The sequence below is a fragment of the Pygocentrus nattereri genome, chromosome 23 (genome assembly GCF_015220715.1).
Source record: "Pygocentrus nattereri isolate fPygNat1 chromosome 23, fPygNat1.pri, whole genome shotgun sequence".
Lineage (NCBI taxonomy): Eukaryota > Metazoa > Chordata > Actinopteri > Characiformes > Serrasalmidae > Pygocentrus > Pygocentrus nattereri.
In genome coordinates, this window is record NC_051233.1 from 26,916,822 (window position 1) to 26,937,663 (window position 20,842).

The 20,842-nt window shown below is 39.0% G+C and overlaps 1 protein-coding gene across 1 annotated transcript; it reads left to right on the forward strand.

Moving 5' to 3' along the window:
- The first annotated feature begins 877 nt into the window (after positions 1–877).
- On the forward strand, positions 878–19,418 carry LOC108428889 (calponin homology domain-containing protein DDB_G0272472-like). Its single transcript, XM_037533700.1, has 9 exons — positions 878–918; positions 6,258–6,294; positions 6,415–6,618; positions 8,279–8,472; positions 10,614–10,677; positions 11,686–11,865; positions 11,954–12,022; positions 12,544–12,606; positions 16,196–19,418. The coding sequence occupies exons 2-9, from the start codon at positions 6,285–6,287 to the stop codon at positions 17,494–17,496; spliced, it is 2,085 nt and encodes a 694-aa protein (XP_037389597.1). The 5' UTR covers positions 878–918; positions 6,258–6,284; the 3' UTR covers positions 17,497–19,418.
- The last annotated feature ends 1,424 nt before the right edge of the window (positions 19,419–20,842 follow it).

Genomic DNA, 20,842 nt, shown 5'->3' on the forward strand with positions numbered 1-20,842 from the left:
TGATCAACTGTAAGTGATATTCTTGTAAAGTGACATCCAAGAGCAACAACAGCTCGGCCACAAGGGTTTCCATGGCTGGGCAGCTGTACACAAGCCTAAAATCACTATGCGTAATGGCATTTGTTGGTTGGAGTGGCGTAAACCAAACCGCCACTGGACTCTGGAGCAATGGAATGAATCACACTTCACTGTCTGGTGGTCTGATGGACAAATCTACGCTACCTACCAGTATGCAGTAAGTTTGGTGGAGGAGGGATAATGGTCTGGGGCTGTTTTTCAGGGTTTAGGTTCAGGCCCCTTAGTTCAAGTGAAGGATAGTGTTGATGTCTTAATATGCCAGGCATAAAACCAACAGTTATCAGTTCAGAGTTCATCACACGGCGTAGATATGAATTATGAAGTGATTCTACTGTACTATCTTTAAGTAATTAACAGCAGAGGCAGTGCAGTAACAATACAGCACTTGGGATCACTTCTTAATTCATGTGTTCATAGTATGATCAAATCTGAGCTGATGTCTGTTGGTTTTAGGAAGTACTTATTTGAAATCACTGTTTTATAAAGCAGTGGGCTTTTCTCCTTCAAGCCTGCATGTGCTGCGACTCTTACCGCTAAGTGTGTAGTATTCGCGCACGCAAATGTTACGGGCAGCTAGTTTAACTGTTTTGGCGAAAGATGTCTGGACTAACCGCAGCAGAACTCTGCAGTTTGGCAGACGCCCTTTTCAGCATCACTTCCAGCGCTTCATCTCGAATAGCAGAACCCTCTCTGCTCACTGAAAGTGGAAGCTGGCCAGGAAAATCCGCAGATCTGCGGGAAGGACGCTGGCAATTTAGGAAGTAGGAGATGTCACGTGATGCCTGAAGATTAACCAAGTGAAAGTGAAAGCCACGGGGCCCGTTCGACGGCGGTTGTAAGGTAAGCTGATGTGTGGATGATTTCTGTGTTTTCAAGAAAAAAAGGGATTGAAATGGAAGTTATACTGTACTGAGCGATTAACATCTGTCGACTGTTAACGCACATCTGTAAACAATGCTGCGCTTTGTTCAGATGACGCCATTCTCAGATATTACACAAACATATTAACTTATAACGTCAACATATTATATGAACTCATAACGATATTAACTCATAACATCAACAGCTGACCAGTCAGATGGATGGAGCCAGGTTCATTCTGACTAGACTGTCTGTCAGTGGCTTCTTAAAATGAAAAGTGAAAGTCATTTTTGATACAAATGACATCAGAACCCTGGAAATGGATTCGTCACAGAGTTTGTTATTTGCGTGTTAGTTTCATTTACGTTATCATTACGTGTAAAAATGGCCACTTTTCGATGTTCGATACTGATACCGATACTTCAAGCTTGAGTATCCGCCGATACTGATACCAATTTGATCCCATCGTTTTCCTTATCTTAGAGAACTAAGCTGTTAATAATACATTAATAATAATTAATAATACATTAGTCACAACGTGACTCAGTTGTGCCAGAAACGTTTTCAGAAGAGAACTTTAAGCAGCGTTGTTGATTGGTCAGCAACCTTGCGAACAGTAAAGGTGCACCTTTGTTCAGTAGTTTACTTAAGCATGTATGTGATAGTTTAGGCTAATGGATCATTTAAGATGATTAATACATTTTTTCTTCCACTATCCGGTCCAATGGTTTTTGGCCAGTATCGGGCTGAAATATACCCTAATATACATGTAATATATACCATTACCTCTAGTGGAAACTGGATATTTTGGTTAGTTGATCAATCATTGACACAGTAATACCGATGGAAAGGAAATGAGCCAACCTGAATTGTGAAAAATTGGATGATATTCCAGGTGTTTATGCTACCAATAACAATTTCACAAGTAAAATTCACTTCTTTAAGGCATTACTTGATTTGTAAAAATATACACAAACAAAGCGATGTGTACCATCACACAGTAGCCCTGTATGTAGCCCTGTTTCCATTAGCGTGTGTAAAAATATGTCAGCTTTTAGAGCAAACATTGGCATAGCGATGCAGCATGGAGAATGACATCATCAGAATTTACAAGTCAGGAACAACAAAACACACTATTATTTGCAGGTGTATGTTACTGAATTATGGAGTTACAGCCATCAGAATTGGTACATTTTACTCAACAATGGGCTGTTCATTAGTTGGATCAAGAGACTGAGGAGTAGGGAACACACTGGAGTGCAGGGCAGTGAGCCTAGGTCATCATTATCAATGTAGTAACCCTTGTAGTGTCAAGACATTCGCTTAGCATGATATTGTGTACTTTAGTACTGCGAGGGATAATCTACACTGCAGACAGGAGTGTGGTTTTCTGGGTGTTGAGGTGTCTTTATTTGCGAGATCATATAAAGTTATCCAAGTACAGCAAAGAAGTGCAAAAGAAAGGACAGTAGCGTGTTGCACAGGCTCAGCAGATCTTACATAATGCTAGAGTTAATGTTAGTATAGATAGCTCCAGTGTTGGGTTAATTACTCAAAAAAGTAATTTCGGTGGTCTAGAACTACCAAATTTTTATCACTATTTTTTAGCCAATAGACTACAGTATGTTTCAAGGTGGATGAAATCAAACCGTTCAGACAGCCCATGGCTGGATCTGGAACAAACACTCTGTGGGAAATTGAAAATATCTGACTTACCTCTCATTAGCTCCAGCATTAAACATTACAATTGCTTTAAAAGCCTTACAATAAGCACCACCCTGATAGCCTGGTGGGAATTCTTAAAGATGGCTAAGTCTTCACTAATCCCTTGTAAATTAACACCCATTTGGAACAATCCCGATATATGTCGGAAAAAGACAGTACTGAATTTTTCAGAATGGCAAGAAAAAGGAATAAATAATTTAGAACATGTTATTCATGATGGGACCTTTATTTCATTTGAAGATCTTATTTTAAAATATGAAATTAGCAGTAGCAAATTTCTGGAATATCACCAATTGAGGTCCATCATACAGGCAAGATTTAATCTAAATAATCTAAATGTAGAAATCCCTGTGTGGATAACAGACTTTCTAAACCTCTATACCCCTAAACTGTTATCAAAAATATACAAATTATTATTAAAAATTAATGATTCAATATCCCTTCCAATTACAAAATGGGAGAGAGATCTTTCCATCATCCCGGATGAAAATTGACACAGATATGTCTAAATACTTTTAAAATGACTAAAAATCCAAATTTACAACTTATACAATACAAAACTCTCCATAGAATACATTATACAGGGCACAGAATGTTCCAAATGGGCCTCAGAGAAACAAATATATGCACTAACTGTACAGGTAATTATATTGAAAATTATATGCATGCTATATGGTCTTGCATGCCTGTTCAGAGATTTTGGCAGACAATATGTGAAGACTTATCCACATGGTTCCATTGTGATATCCAAGTCTCACCAAAACTGCATTTTAGGTGATATAAGTGAATTAAACATAGAAACGAATATATCACATATAGTTCTTACTGCCTTATGCATCGCCAAGAAAACTATCCTCATGAAGTGGAAATCAAAAAATGATTTATGTATAACTCACTACAGAAACCTACTTTTAGACCACATTAGTCTGGAAAGAATGTCTGCTACCACTAAAAATCAATTGACTACATTTGAATCCCTCTGGTCCCCACTGATCAGCTCCAGCACGTGATGGGGGTAACCGGCTGTAGTCTTGTCTTGTGGTGTACCCAGCAGGTGGCTGGGGGTGGGCTGGGGTATTTGGGTGTCTGATGGCTCTTGGACTGGAGATGGGGGCTGACGCTCTGCGGTTTCTGTGTGCGGGCCCTGTTGTTGATGGTGGGGGGCCTGGATGTGTGCGCTCACGGTCTTGGGGTGGGGACCTGGGGACCCGTGGGGGTGGGTGCTGGCCCCGTCCGGGGGGCTGGCCTCCTCTGTGTGGGCCGGGGTGTGGGATCTGGGGCCTTGGCGCCTGGGGTCGCCCGTCCCCCGTTTGGGCTCCTCCCTGCGCTGGAGGGGTCTGTGCCCCCCTGGGCGCACCGCCGGGTGGTGGGGGGTCTGGGGCGCGCCGGGGTGTCTGTCTGGCATTCCAGGATTCTGGATGCCTCCCGGGAGGAGGGGTGGGGCACTCAAGTAGGGGGACAACCACATAGGGCTGGTTGGTTCTGGACCCAGGACCACTGTGTTTGCGTATATATGGGTGTGTGTGAAGTTTGTGCGGGTGAGTGTGTTTGTGTTGGTATGTATGTGTGTGTGTTTGTATTGTAATTGTGAGTATGTGTATTGTAATCGTGAGTATGTGTATGTGTGATAATTGTTGTCTCTTGTGTGCGTGTGGGTGTGTATGTTTTGTGCTGTGTCAGCTGTGTGGGCGGGCGCCGGCCTGGAGCGCGGTGGTGTCCTGGGGGCGTGGCCGCTTCGGGCCCAGGGCCGGCCTTCCCTGCGCCGCGGCCGGGTGTAGGAAACCGGGGTGCCTAGTGAGCTAGCGCCAGCTGGCTCTCTTCCTCCGAGGGGTAGTTCTCTGCCTCTCGGTCTTTCTTATCCTGACCCTTCCCCTCCTCCCACTCAGTCAAACATCACACTACACATGGGGGTTCTGGGGGAGGGGGGCCCATGCTACAGTGAGTAGGGCCACCTACCTGGCTCTGCTCGCTGTGATGCGTGATGTCCCACTCCTCCCCTTTTTTCCCCCCTTACAATGAGTTTACAATGGGTGCCCTGTGGGTCCCTGGGTGCATGACTGGACATCTTGGCGTGGTCCCCGCCCTGCTCCCTTGGCGGTTGTGTCCTGAGGGTGGTTTGGGCCTCTCTGGCATGGGGGGGGGGGTCCTGCCGGGGGTCGGCCGGTCTCGGGCGCCTGGGCCCTCGGGGGCCGCATGCTCGGCTCATGCTGGGGATGTTGGCCTGCCGGGGGGGTGGGCTGCTCATTGCCTCTGGCTCTCCGGTCACTTGCCCTTTGTCTGTGGGCGCTCTGTCTGGGGCCTCCATTCTTCGTCCTCTGGGGCGTGCACGCGGTGGCCGTCGGAGCGTGTGGCCTCAGGTCTCCTGAGCTCCTAATGGGCTGTGGATGGTCCGGGTCCCCCGGGTCCTTCCCTATCTGTCTCTGGACCACGGGGGCATGGTTGCGGCTTCTTGCCCTCATTGCTGAGCACATTCCATGACACATGACACGTGAACGCATATACACACATATACACATTGCTGCAAACAGTAGAATTGTGTGTGGTGGGTGGGTGTATATGTATAGAGGCATATGTATAGATATGTAAATATGTGTATGTATGTAGCAGCAAATAGTAGAATTATGTCTGGGTGTATATATGTATATGTGAATATGTATATGTATGTATATCTGTATAATTGTTTTTTTCCCCTCCCTTTTTTTTTTTTTTTTTTTTTTTTTTTTTTTTTTACCTATTTATCTATTTATTTTTATTTAGTTGTCTGTTTATTTACTTATTTTATTTGTTTTTTCTCTCTTTTTTTAATTATTATTATTTTTTCTATTTATTTATTTACTTACTTAATTATCATTATTATGATTTATTATTATTATTATTATTTTATTTTATTTTATTTATTTTATTTTTTTTTTTTCTCTCTCCTCCCTTCTTCTCTTTCTTTCCTGTCCTCTTTTTTATTGCCTGTCAGGCCTGGCCAAACAAATAAAATAAAAACTTTAACAAGAATAGGCTTTAGTAACCTATAGAGCTTTTTCTTGTGAAAACAAATATGTTTGGTACATCAGTACATTCGGATTACCATTCCGATTGCAAAAATGGCCAGACATGACAGGTTAAAAAAAAAAAAAAAAAAAAAAAAAAGTAATTTCTCACAAAATGCAAATTGGATATTGTTACTTATTGCTTGGAAAAAGTCATCTCAGTTCTCATTTCTTCTTCACTCTTTAATAACAAATTACTATCAGAAAAGTGTGCATATTTCTGAAAACAAGCAAAAATATCTGCCAATATAGTGTAATAATTTCCCTTAATAAAATTATGTAAGTAAACAAAGCCTAGAAAAGAATTAAATATTCTTACAATGAGAAATATTAGAAATATCAATTAGATTTAAGATGACTTCACTTGCACCACACAGGAGCCCATTTATGTAGAAATGTGCACCCAGGGGCCCCATAATAAGTAAATCTGCCCTGCATACAGTTTCTTGAAGCATTTTCTACCCCTGGTCAGTCTCAAAGAAGAATAGATAGTATCTCCAGCATCAGTATTACGCTTGTCCTATATGAACAACGTTCTTTGTCTTTCTACAGATTAAACCATCTGAAGGTGATACAATCATGAGCAGCAGTAAGTTGTTCCTTTAATTTTGGCCTAGCAACTTGTTTGTTTTAAGCACCTATGTGGTTTAAATTGGATTAAAGTTTGGTGTTGTTAACAACAAATTTTATTTCTGTATCCCTTTTTTAGGAATGATTCCTTATTTTACTATTGTTACTGGAAATACTCTAGAAGCCGATAAGACCATCAAGAAAATTCTGCAAAAGAAAACAGTGAGATTGAAGGAGGTGTTCACAGAGGAGGAGTCTGATTTTGTATTGGTCTTCTGCATGGTTACTTCAGTTGCTAAATGTGATATTATAACAGCACTGCAAAAGCTTCATGAAATTCCAGGTAAATATTTGTCTGTGTATCAACCCAGGTATTGCAATTCTATGGGAACTCAACCTCTTTTCTATCTTACAAAATTATATTTTAGGCATTATTATAGATTAGTATATACTCTGGATGAGTTGAAATGGCCAGGTTTTAGTAGGGAAAAACTTTTTTTGTTTGTTTATTTGTGTCTTTGTGTCATGATTGGCCCCTCCCAGTCCTGTCCATGTGTTAGTGTTTTGGTTTACCCCATGTGCGTTTGTTTTGGTCCAGCCCCCTTGTTTCATGACTCCACCCCTGATTGTCTCCAACTGTTTCCCACCTGTCCCTCGTTTACCCTGTTATTTAAGCTTCTATTATTTCGCTGGTCTTTGGTGTTTGCATTGTTCTGCTTGGACTGTTTGCATTGTAATTCTGGTTTGTCATGTCTGCCCCCTGATCAATACGTGTTGGCTACATGAACCTGTACCGTTTAGATGATGACCCCGGATTTGCCCATAATAAACGTAGCTCATCTCCGCATATGCATTGTTATATATTCCAGGCTCCCTGGCGTTACACTTTGTTTCCTTCCTGCCTTAAAAAGTAGAACATTTTAAGAGCTGAAACCTTGACTGAAAGTCTCCAACCTTACCTGAAAGAACAAAAAACATTCAAATTCAGCAGCAAATAAAACTAGGTCTCATTTTCATTGGAGACCTTTTTATCATTAATGCTCTGATTAAACACCAGGGATTCAAACATAAAACAAAAGTTTGTTTACAGCTTAAACCTCCTTAAACCTGTTTAACATTAGTTTTCTTAAATACACCATACCATCTCCATGGAGAACAAGAGGATTTATAAAGAACATTCTGGAAAATGGAACAAAATGTGACTCTTTGGAACATTGGAACAACTTGGAACATTTAAAGGCATGAGGTAAAGGCATTTTCTAAAGTAGAACTAACAGCGCCATTCAAACACCTCCTAAAACTTAGTTGCTCTTTTCTTGAAATTACTGTTAACTAGTGACACAACACACCATCAAATGCCTATCACATAATGCTACTGTGTCAAAAATACTAAACTACCTCTCTTAGTGTGTAATCCAGTGCCCCCTTGTTTTTGCATTAGATGGGTTTGTGTTTAGATAACAAGATCACAACAAATGGCAGACAGTAGCAGCCTAGCTAGCTATCAGTCATTACTCTACCTTATATTTGTCGCAATATGTTAAACTATAGTGGACTTTATAAACTGAGCTCGCTGACTCAGATTTCAGTTTTCAGGAATAAACACACATAATATTCATTTCTTTGTGTCGACTACATATCCAAACGAATTCCACCAAGGTTTGAAGAAAATTATAAAGCAAAACATCCATTTTATTATCAATTTTTCTTGAAATTTCTTGGCTGCCTTCATGTTCCAAACACAGTTGTTACCGTGGAGACTGGGTGGGTGGACCCTGCTGCAGCACAACTTTCCACTGGCTGAATGGTTGAAGATGAGGTGCATTCAACAGACACTTTGCTTTGTTCACATACTTTAGAACAGAGTTCTAAAGAGTTACCCAAGTTTTTCAAGATCTGAGCCACAATTTTGACTTTCACTTCCTGTTCCTGATGATTTACATTCCTAACTCCACAATGAAAAAGCTTTATGAGTACTTACTTTCTATTTTGCTTTGTTTTAGACATCACGCCTGTTGTTCTGGTGATGCTCCATCACACATTTGATCCACTGAGCGTTGTACCAGACAGCAGTGAATGGGTAACCAGAGAGAACACACTCACAGTGGACATTCTTTTCCATGAGGACAAGGGATTATTAAGATGTCCCAAGAATGACAAAGCATTATTCAACATTACAGAGTGGCTGAAGTTAAAGGTAAAACTTGTTCAAAGGGTTCAAAAAGTTTACACTAGAAATGAGCGATGATATCAGTACCATAACGGTATTGCCTGACGCTAAACTAAAAAAAAAGAAAAGAAAATCTGCAACGGACAGGTTTAGATTTGACTGACATTTCAAACCAGTATGTCATGTTGTATTTATTGTTCTCCAGAAGAGCAGGAACTAGCTTCCTAAAAGCATCTTAGTGTTAAGATCATCTTAACTGGTAGTTAACTGGAGTGTTCAGTTTGACACTGGGTTACTATACTAAATGTTTGTATATTATTCATTTACTGCATTTGTAATCCAATATATAACTGCTACATTTGTCTATAGTGCTGATCCAGGTGGATCTATTCCTAATTTCTATATTTTGTAAGGATTTATATATTGGCATCAACATCTGTAGATGTAGTAGTACTTCAAAAGTGTCAAATAAAGCAACACAGTTCCTATACAGGTGAATCCCTAGTGTATAGTCTTCCTTTTCCTTTAAATGTCATGTTTTGTGAGGTCACTGTGTACATTGGGGTCATTGTGGTCATTGAGTTTAATGTAATCAGACTGTGACAGATTGACTCAAGCTCACTGGATGGATCCAAGAGCAGGTTTGATGACAAAACAGCTCTGGCTACAATTGAAAATCCAGTCTATACAAAGGAAGCCAAGTCATAATCCAGATCTACAGAGAGAAGAACAGTCCAAGGTCAAATATCCAGGAAAACAGAACAGTAGAACAGTAACCAAGGCTCAAAATTGCAGTAGAAACGGGAGATTTAACAAGGAGATACAGATAAAGAGGACAAATTGAAGCCTCAAAATTAAGGACAATAGGTTGCAGGTGTCAGTTCAGTAGCGGAGAGAGAGCATTTTTTCTTTCTCCCGCAGAGTTACTTTTTTATTATGACATTTGTTTCAGCCTCCTCTGCTGTTCTATGTCACACACTTTTATTTAATTAAAAGATAACGCATGATTTGTTTTATTTTTATTCCAAATTCCAAACCTACCTTATGGACATAAACATAAAAGACGTAATTACAATACTGTGCAAAAGTTAGAGACCCTTCTTTTATTTCCACACTTACATTTACAGTAAAACAGCCATTAAGTGCAATTTATCAGTGTCCAAAGAAAGAAAGAAAGAAAATTTCAACAATTATATAAAACATTATTTCTTTCAGTATTTAATGTGTTCAGTCTTTCCCTCTATTACAGTTTCCGTCCTTTGAGTTTTTCCATAGAAATCTGCTGGAATATTTTTCCAGATCTCCAAAGTTAGAAGTCAATCGCAGTTTCTGCTTCTCATGATCCAAGTAATCCAAGTGATCCAAGATTTTGAAGTCTGGACTCTGGGCTGGTCAGTCTGTTGTTCTGAGAACAACAGCAGCATCTTTGTTGATTTGAAGAGTTTCTTTATTTGTTTGTTTCATTTTCTCAGTAAGGGCTTCTTGACAGCTACACATCCTTTCAGACTCATGGTGCTGAGTTGTCTTCTCACAGTGGAAGGATGGACAGAAACGCCTGTGGACTTTTCTGATCTAAAGCAGCTTGATTTTCTCCTCTCTCTCAAAACCGTTAGTTCTAAGTGCTGATTAACTGATGGTGGCGGTTTTAGTGGTCCACTAGGTCTTCTATGGTTGTTAGGATGATCATTTTCTCTTTAATGTTTTTAGAATTTCAATTTTGGAACTTTTGTTTATTTATTATGTATTTTCCTTTTGACTTTCTTCTTCCTTATGCAAGTGGATTATCTTATATATATTCTACTCAAAAACGTTAACAATGGTCTTTGACTTTTGCACAGTCCTGTAACTTAATATATAAAATGCGTGCAGTATTGCAGTTTTCCTTTCGCCTTGTGTGAAGGTTGGACACTTTGTTGAAACCATTTCTCTTCTCTGTATTTAATTATATGGCTTTAAAATGGCAAGCAACCCAAAAATAATGGAAAATAATATGATTGCATTAACTTAATATAGAAATCTGATGGATTAGGTCACAGATGAATTGCTAGCCAGTAATCTGCACTGGGATACTTTTTTTTTTAATTAACCCTCCTAGCTTTTAGTATAATGAACTCATTTCTATGAGAACGATGACATATACAAATCTTCCATCTTTCTGTTTTCTCCAGGACAAAGTAAGTCCAGAAGAAGAAATAAAAAGACTTAAACAAGAATTAATAAGACTTAAAAAAGGTAAGTGATGTTTGTATTTTGGATAAAACAATTCACTCAGTTTCAGGCCACAGTAGAGAAGCCCTGCTCTACAGGATACTGAAGCAGCAGTGCCCTTTTCTGCTATAGTGAGCCAAGACATAACTCATCAAGACATAACTCATCAAGACATAACTCATCAAGACATAACTCATCAAGACTTAACTCATCAAGACATAACTCATCAAGACTTAACTCATCAAGACTTAACTCATCAAGACATAACTCATCAAGACTTAACTCATCAAGACATAACTCATCAAGACTTAACTCATCAAGACATAACTCATCAAGACTTAACTCATCAAGACATAACTCATCAAGACATAACTCATCAAGACTTAACTCATCAAGACTTAACTCATCAAGACATAACTCATCAAGACATAACTCATCAAGACTTAACTCATCAAGACATAACTCATCAAGACATAACTCATCAAGACTTAACTCATCAAGACTTAACTCATCAAGACTTAACTCATCAAGACATAACTCATCAAGACATAACTCATCAAGACATAACTCATCAAGACTTAACTCATCAAGACTTAACTCATCAAGACTTAACTCATCAAGACTTAACTCATCAAGACTTAACTCATCAAGACATAACTCATCAAGACATAACTCATCAAGACATAACTCATCAAGACTTAACTCATCAAGACTTAACTCATCAAGACATAACTCATCAAGACATAACTCATCAATACTTAACTCATCAAGACATAACTCATCAAGACTTAACTCATCAAGACTTAACTCATCAAGACATAACTCATCAAGACTTAACTCATCAATACTTAACACAGTGTCACTACTGCCCCGCCAGGGCAAGTTCAGAGCTGAACAGATAGCGTGTTAAATTTCACTGCCTCTGCTTTAGTGCTTGCAGTGTGAATGTCTCCGATTTTGCGGTATGAACTATTCCCTGCAGTTGTGGCAGTTTGTTACTGTGCTTTAATTGCAAATGTGTGCATTTTACAGAGTTAGTGAAGAAGGACAAACAGCTTGAAGAAAAAGATGTGTTTTTAGTTTACATTAACAAGCTGCAGGATTTGGGTACTAAGCTTGAAAAAATAACAGCTTTACAAGAGGAACATAATGCAAGACATGCAAAGGATGAAAAGGTGCTTGAGGAGATTGTACAAGAATTAAAAGACAGCGGTGAGTATTTGGATTTCTCCCAAATCAATCATAAACAACAAATCAGAGCGTATCTGTTCTTGTTCATCAGTAAACATTTGTTTTCCAGCTGAGTGTATGTCAAACCTGCAGAGTGGAGGCACTGTAGTGAAAAAGGACATATTAACACAGACATCAGGTGGGTCTGACATCTGAGTTTTGCTTCAGTACTAATCTAATATCAGTTTTATGTTATGTTAAAAAGAATGGGATTAATACAGGGATCATTTATATAGAGATACTGAACACTATGGACACTATGCTTCTCTTAGCATATCGTGGATAACAATGTCCAAACGTTGCATTACAAAAAGTATAATTAAGCCTGTTTCACTGGATTTAGTGGGGCACACTATGCACAGTTTTCAATGGCAGTTTTTAAATCTGGCACTCCTGGTACATGCACGGTTTTCCGGTTTTCATTTAAATGAACCCCAATAAAGTATTAAAAATAATCAAAAAGTGGGAAGAACACTGTTCCTGTATGCAGTAACATAACATAACATTCTGTAACATAAAGTGCAGAAGCACAGTTCAAAGCAGTTAAGCTTGCATTTTATTGGTGGTTGGGATATTTACTATTACATATTGAACAAATATGACAAACTTGTTTCTAAACTTTTTTGTATTTGTACTGGTTATTTTATTGCTTAATTTCAGTTAAAGAAAATATCAAAGATCCTGTGAGAAGAGCACGCAGTATGGAAGAATTACCTCCACATAGTAAGTCAGTAATGGATTGTAACATGTAACACTCACACACACACACACACACACACACACACACACATCTATCTACCTTTCTATCTATCTATTGATTTATCTATTAAAGATAATATTCTTAATGTCAATATCTGCTTATTGAAAAAACATATTTACATTTATTTTTATGGATGTTGATAATATTATGGTGAAATACTGTATTTCAGTACAACTAGTTGAATAGTTGAACTAGTGAAAATGTTAACTTGCAGTAAAAGGCAGTATTATTAAGAAATTAGAATATTTTACTGTTAATTAACGGGTTTTGTCAGGAATGTTTGCTGTCAGATTTTTTTCCTCTCGTTTTTTTTTTCACAGTGTACTGTAAACTGCATCCAACACAAAATAGTTTTATACAGTTCTATATTACAACCCCAATTCCAATGAAGTTGGGACGTTGTGTAAAACATAAATAAAAACAGAATACGATGATTTGCAAATCCTTTTCAACCTATATTCAATTGAATATACTACAAAGACAAGATAGTTAATGTTCAAACGGATAAACTTTATTGTTTATATTCAGTCATTTTGAATTTGATGCCTGCAACACGTTCCAAAGAAGTTGGGACAGAGGCAACAAAAAACACCTGTTTGGAACATTCCACAGGTGAACAGGTTAATTGGAAACAGGTGAGTGTCATGATTGGGTATAAAGGGAGCATCCCTGAAAGGCTCATTCACAAGCAAGGACGGGGCGAGGTTCACCACTTTGTGAACAACTGCGTGAGCAAACAGTCCAACAGTTTAAGAACAACGTTTCTCAACGTGCAATTGCAAGGAATTTAGGGATTTCATCATCTACAGTCCATAATATCATCAAAAGATTCAGAGAATCTGGAGAAATCTCTGCAAGTAAGCAGCAAGGCAGAGAACCAACATTGAATGCCTGTGACCTTCGACCCCTCAGGCGGCACTGCATTAAAAACCCACATCATTCTGTAACGGATATTCCCACATGGGCTCAGGAACACTTCAGAAAACCACTGTCAATGAACACAGTTCGTCGCTCCATCTTCAAGTGCAAGTTAAAACTCTGCCATGCAAAGTGAAAGCCAGATATCAACAACACCCAGAAACACTGCCGGCTTCTCTGGGCACGAGCTCATCTGAGATGGACTGACGCACAGTGGAAAAGTGTCCTGTGGTCTGACGCGTCCACATTTCAAATTGTTTTTGGAAATCATGAACGTCGTGTCCTCTGGGCCAAAGAGGAAAAGGACTGTCCGGATTATTATCAGCGCAAAGTTCAAAAGCCAGCACCTCTGATGGTCTGGGGGTGTGTTAGTGCCCATGGCATTGGTAACTTGCACATCTGTGAAGGCACCATTAATGCTGAAAGGTACATACAGGTCTTGGAGCAACATATGCTGCCATCCAAACAACGTCTTTTTCAGGGACGTCCTGCTTATTTCAGCAAGACAATGCCAAGCCACATTCTGCATGTGTTATAACAGCGTGGCTTCGCAGTAAAAGACTGCAGGTACTAGACTGGCCTGCCTGCAGTCCAGACCTGTCTCCCATTGAAAATGTGTGGCACATTATGAAGCACAAAATACAACAACGAAGACCCCGGACTGTTGAGCAACTGAAGTTGTACATCAAGCAAGAATGGGAAAGAATTCCACCTACAAAACTTAAACAATTAGTGTCCTCAGTTCCCAAACGCTTATTGAGTGTTGTTAAAAGGAAAGGTGATGTAACACAGTGGTAAACATGCCCCTGTCCCAACTTCTTTGGAACGTGTTGCAGGCATCAAATTCAAAATAAGTGAATATTTACAAAAAACAAAGTTTATCCGTTTGAACATTAAATATATTGTCTTTGTAGTGGATTCAATTGAATATACGTTGAAAAGCATTTGCAAATCATCATATTCTATTTTTATTTATGTTTTACACAACATCCCAACTTCATTGGAATTGGGTTTGTAGTTCTTCATGTAGGCCTTCTGTTAAAAAGCAATGATTTCCACTGGCTATTTATTAATTGTCATGCCAGAGCTTACCATCAAAACTATATTAACAAACAAAAAATACTGAAGGGAAAAAATGACCAATTGCATCACTGTGTCTGTATCAAGCAGTCCTACAATTCAACACATTGGCATGATTTCATGGTTTAACCACTAGGCCATCCTCTACATTACCTGCTCACTTGAAGTCAGCAGAAATGGAATTTACCCATCAGAAATATGGCCTAGTTTATAGGTCTCACAAGTCTATGACAAGGTCAGTGTAATGATTCTGAATCATGCCACAGCATACAGGGATTCTTCAAGATTCTGGATGTGTTATGCAGACATGTCATACTATTAATGCCTTGCATGATTTCTGCAAATTGGGCAGCTGCACAGTAGCTGTGAACAGATCACTTGTTTAGCCCATTTTAACACTCAGTTAACCACTAACTATTGATACGATTGTGGACTGTCTCACACCTCAATCACGTACTGTTGGGTGTGCTGGAATGTGCAGTTTCTGTAAGAATATAATAATATTTATAAAATAATATATATATTAATATATATAAAATAACCTAATAAACTGGCAGCTCATTGCATAATCAGATTATTTAAAGAATTTTTGGGAGTGATTACTGATGAACTTTGATCTTGAAATAGACTTTCCAGTGACTCAAAACTTGACTGTGAATGAACCAGTTATTTAGCATAACCTAATTACTGCTCAACACCACTTTTGGTGTTATCTGATGAATCAGAGACTAAAAATCTTACTATGTTTAGCTTCAATTCAATTCAATTTCAACTTTATTGTCATTATACAATACAGGGTAGTTACAGTATAACGAAACACTGTCGGGCTACTTTTCCAGTGCAGTAATAAAAGATGCAAAGTAAACAGTGCAAAGACAAAAGACAGTAAAAACCAGACAAAATGTGCAGTCAGTAGGTACAGGTGTTGAACGTAGACAAGATGTGCATAGGCAAGTGTTATAGATGTATTGGACATATAGACTGTTAGTGCATAGTCAGATATTCAAGTGTATCAGGTATATAGACAGAAATGTGCGTGGTGAATTGCAGTACAGTACAGTAAATGCAGAAGTACTATTGGTAAAAAAAACATGCTCTACAGTATTGATTATATTCAAAAGGAGCTAGTACTTTATAACTGGTTTAGGTAGACATGATATACTGCAAATGATAGATTTTTTTGTTGTGTTGTAATGTTGTACTGTTGTAACATAGTAGTTACAATACTTAGTGTAGTTACAATGGCTGAAAATGAATTCACTGTTAAAACTATGATGATGATGGTCTTTTGTAGTGAGCAAAGGCGAATGCAGTGAAGAATGGGGCTCTGTTTTATCCTCTGGGAGAACTGACACCATGGAGTTCCAGTGTACTAACAGTGAGTGGCAAAAAATCCTTCTGCTATGAATTTAACAGTAAGAAATAAATCACAGTGTGATGGTGGACAGAATGTTTCTTGTAAAACATTACATTAAATTAAACATACAGCATTTAGTAAACACTCTTATCCAGAGCAAGATCTATAACATTTGTTTATTTGTTTGTTTTTACAAGTAACAGGAGAATTCTCCAGTTCAGAACCTCCAGTTCCTGCATCAGAGCTCAGGCTGGTGCTGCTGGGGAGGACTGGATGTGGGAAGAGAGCAGCAGGAAACACCATCCTGGGCAGAGAGGAGAGGAGCCAGCCTGGAGTGTCTACAGTGGGGCAGCAGAGTGAGAGCAGACACGGGGAGGTGGCTGGGAGGCAGGTGACTGTGGTGGACACTCCTGACTGGTTCAGTCCTGGAATCTCTATGGAGGAGCTGAGACAGGACGTGGGAATCTGTGTCCGTCTGTCTGCCCCAGGACCCCACGCCTTCCTCCTAGTCATACCACTGAAGCAGTCTACAGGAAAGGAGAAAGGCATGCTGGAGAAAATGGAGGAGATTTTTGGAGACAGATGTTGGAGGAACACCATGATCCTTTTCACTGTTACTGATGAAGTCCAAGAGAAGAGCATTGAAGAGTTTATCCAGTCAGGAAACCAGGAGGTCCAGAGACTTGTAGAGAAATGTGGGAACAGGTTTCACTGTCTCAGCATTAAGGAGAGTGGAGATGGTTCTCAAACCTCAGAGCTGCTGGAGAAGATAGAGAAGATGGTGGAAGGGAACAGAGAGGAATTCTACAGCAGTGAGATCTATCTGGAGACCGAATCTCAGATCAGAGCAATGGAGACAAAGATCATGAAAGAAAGAGAAGAAAAGAGGTTGATGGAAGAAAAAGAAGTTAAGGAAAAATTAGAAAATGAGGTGCAGAAATCTCTGAGAAGGATAGAGGGAGTAGTACAAGTGCATGAAGGAGAGATAAAACAATTGCATGACCGAACAACAGAGCTAGAGAGAAGGTTGAAAGAAGAGAGGGATGAAGAGAAAAGGAGAGAACTAGAAGGAGAGCTACAAAGAGAGTTAGGGCGAAGAACAGAAATGGAGGAAAAGGTGAAGAGACTAAAAGAAAAGAGAGAGAAGGAGAGAAGAGAGACGGAGGAGAGACACAGACAGGAGATGGAGGAGATCAGGGAGACGTATGAAGGAGAAGCCAGAATGGAGGCAGAGAGGAACCTCATGAAGATCATCCTGCCTGAACTCCAGAGAAACATTTTGGCCTCAAAATCAAAGATGCAGGAAGAGCTCAGCAGACAGATGGAGGAGAAAGATGAAGAGATAGAGTTACTAAAGCAGAGGCTGTCAGAAGTTGATTCTCAGCTGAAAGAAGCCCAACAGAGAGCTCTTCAAAGCAATTCAGAGAGTGACGATACAGCAAAAGATAGACCAAGAACGATGTTAGAATGGTTTTTTCAATGGTTTTTAAGGAGATAAATAGTAAAGATAATTATGTGATAAATAGTAAAGATGCACTAAATAGATATCTCTCTTTTATTGTTGATTTTGACAGTGATGTACTAAATACTGTAAACTCCCAGAGGTTTTCCCAAAGGTTCCCAAAGGCCTTGTTGAACCCCTTACTGGAAAAGAAAACATGGATCCTACTGTACTTAGTCAGTTCAGTCCTTTTTAAACTTTCCATTTTCAGGTAAACTTGTTTAAAAACAAATAAATATATGCTTGGTATCTAACAACCTACTAGAAAAATTCCACTCAGTTTTGGATCCAACCATAGTACAAAGATGACATCGGTCCTTGTTGTAAACAATCTGAGACTTAAGATCTTAAGGTCCTACAGGATCTTAGTGCAGCATTTGCCATGGTTGTTCATGAAATTCTGATTCAACTTAAAAGTAGGTAAATATCTCAGATATAGGGTTAGAATGATTGAAATCATATTTTATAGTTAGTTTTGTTGCATTGCGAAACATTTTTTAAAAATTGTAATGTTTCCTCTGGAGACCCACAAGGTTCCATTTTAGGGCTGCTGCTTTTCTCATTTTACGTGATACCTGTAGAAAAAGTGAAACATGAGGTAAATATTCATAGTTATGATATTTAATTATAATAACATTCCATCCCTCTGAAAGTCAGGACTCTGTTGACAGCCTAATTAATTGTATCATTGTATTTTACCACAAAAAAACTGAACTGTTCTATCTGGCCATCGTCCTACTCATACCCTGTATCTCCATTAAAAACATATCCTCAATAATTTAGCTGCTGAAAGCAAACTCTCAGCCTCTTCAGTTGCATGTTTGATGGAGTAAGCTTAGAAACTATAGGCTAACTTTGAGCACATTTCACATATTGACATAATTGGGAGAAATCATCATTTGAAAATCTACATTTTCATGGTTACATTTTTAGAAGGTGCACTTCTCAGAGGAAAATTATCTTGATATCATGTTTTCTTTTTCATTTTAGGAGAAATAAAGCTTATCAATATCCAGTATACTAAAAGATTCTAGATATATAGAAGACAGCTATATACAAAAATGTCATTGTAGCTCAGAGACGAGATGTAATACGTAAACTGCAATGAGCAAAACAAATCCTATTACAGTAAACCTGTAAGCAAACAAGTTTCAGCTCCTGAATGAGGATGTTCTCCATGCTACATTTTTGGTTTTACCAAATGGAAAGTATATATATATGAATTGTTCATGATACGTGATATGTCACCATATTTATCTTTTCAGACATCTGGAACAGAGAAGCCAGTAGTGCTATAATTTTAAAAAATACTATCAAAAACTGTAGATACAGTAATTTTTATTCAATATTTGGCCTACTGTGTTAAACAGTTAAGCTGTAAGACTAATTTTGCTCTCTTTTGAATGAAAGATGCTGTAAGAAAGACTCTGGCATTGAAGCCTAGCCTCGCCCCCCTTTTCGCGTGCAGTTTAGTTTTAGTTTTATATGGAGCATAGAGCACTTGTTCAGCTCTGCTGCTTCAGGCAAGTTATCACTTCAGGTTGGCTGGATCACAGCCTCAAGATGATAGCATGTGAGGAGTTGTGTGCATGCATTCCAACCAAGTAAGTGTTGTTAAGTGTCGAGATAGTTAGTTAGTAGGTAGTTTTCAGACTTTGTATGTTGTAGTGTTGATGTGCAACTAGTGTTGGATGCTAAGCGGAAAACTAGCATTATAGGCTTATTGTATAAGAGATCTGCAAGTCATGCTAATTCAGCTATGTTTAAGTAATTGAAGTAATGCTAAGAAGATTTATTATTTTGTTAGTTTAATTCAGTATGTTGATTAGCCTTATTCTGTTTACAGACCACACACAACTGAGGCTCTTGCACATGTAATTCAAGTGTACGTTTAATAAAGAAACTAAAGGAGAAGGAGACAACTGCTTCATGGTGTTCTTACCGACACCCCCCATACAACACACCTCCCATCAGCAGAACCAGCACATACAGTCCTTTAGTGGTCCTCACCAACAGATGCAGTTGGTCAGTGTTTAAATAAGTACTGACAATATATATGATATATTGTCATATTGCCCAGCCCTAGCTTGGACACTTGGAGACGTAAATCTGCTTGTTTTTATTTTTTCTTCATGGTTCATTGTTTACTATTCTGATTAGCCATCATGCTTGTAAGCTATTTATGCCAAAATAAAACAAAAACAAGCAAACTGATAAGGGTTACATTTAAGCGTTAATTTTTTTTCTTTACCTTTAAAAGTTGACCAGTGCGTGATGCCTGCTACATCCATGAATGCCACTCCCTGCTCGGGCTGTTGTGAGTGAGTGATAGAGATTGTTGTAGATGTAGAGTAAAACACAAGGAAGGCCAGGATTCCTCCATGAGAAGCGTTCAAGGGCAGAAGGGCATATAAAAAGCCCTGAATTTGCGGGAGAGGTCACCACTAGGTCAGCCTGGCTGTACACTAGCTCCCAAGACAAAACACCTACACCCCCAGACATGATTAACCACAAATAAAACCCAACACATGTTTACACAAACAAAAAAGTCACATTTTAACAAAATTAAAGTCCCTTTTAAGGAGGATGTTAGCCTACCATGATCCTCTGCTGGAATGACCACGTCTCCCGAGCCTCTTGGAGGCAGCACCGGCCAGTAGCAGCTCGCTATTATAATGTTTTACGTTGTAGCAACTCACTCGTAAAAGGGAATTTAATGTTGTTTTAATTTTGTTTGTTTGTGCAAAGATGTGTTGTGTGTTATGTGTAGTTTACTGTGTCTTCGCTGTGAGGGTGAAGCTGTGGCTAGTAGTGAACTCAGGTCAAGCATGTGATTTGACGAGGGTGCCCACAGTTTTGCATACAGCCGTATACAACACCCTGAGGATGAAATAATAAAAAGAAAAAAATCTAAATCTCAGAACTCAAAGAAGGTGAATGGAACTACTGGATTAATCTCAGCAGCAGAGCTTAACTATGTAGGACACAGCCACAAGAAAGTTTGTGCACCTTTTGGAATTGTCTGTATTTGTGCATGGATGACTCCGAAAATGTAATCTAATAGCTTCACCTGGACTCCACAGCTGTACCTTGACGTCTCCTACTCATGACAATAATATTAAATACTATATGTTTAATTAACTCACATGTACATGGATCATTCTAATTGTCTCAAACTTATAGTTGAGACGCATTTCAGGCTTTTAATTGACTTAACCTTTGGTGTAACGTGGAGCGAGGAGGCGGACGCACGTGCTGAGATAAGTGAGATTTATTAAGGGCAAATCCAAAATCAGGGTCAAGACAGTCCAGGGTCATAGAGCCAATACGGATAGATCAGGGG

Coding starts and splice junctions, on each gene's coding strand:
- LOC108428889 (XM_037533700.1), top strand. Junction 11,866..11,953: donor ACAAGAATTAAAAGACAGCG/GTGAGTATTTGG, acceptor TTTGTTTTCCAG/CTGAGTGTATGTCAAACCTG. Junction 12,607..16,195: donor GGAAGAATTACCTCCACATA/GTAAGTCAGTAA, acceptor TGTTTTTACAAG/TAACAGGAGAATTCTCCAGT.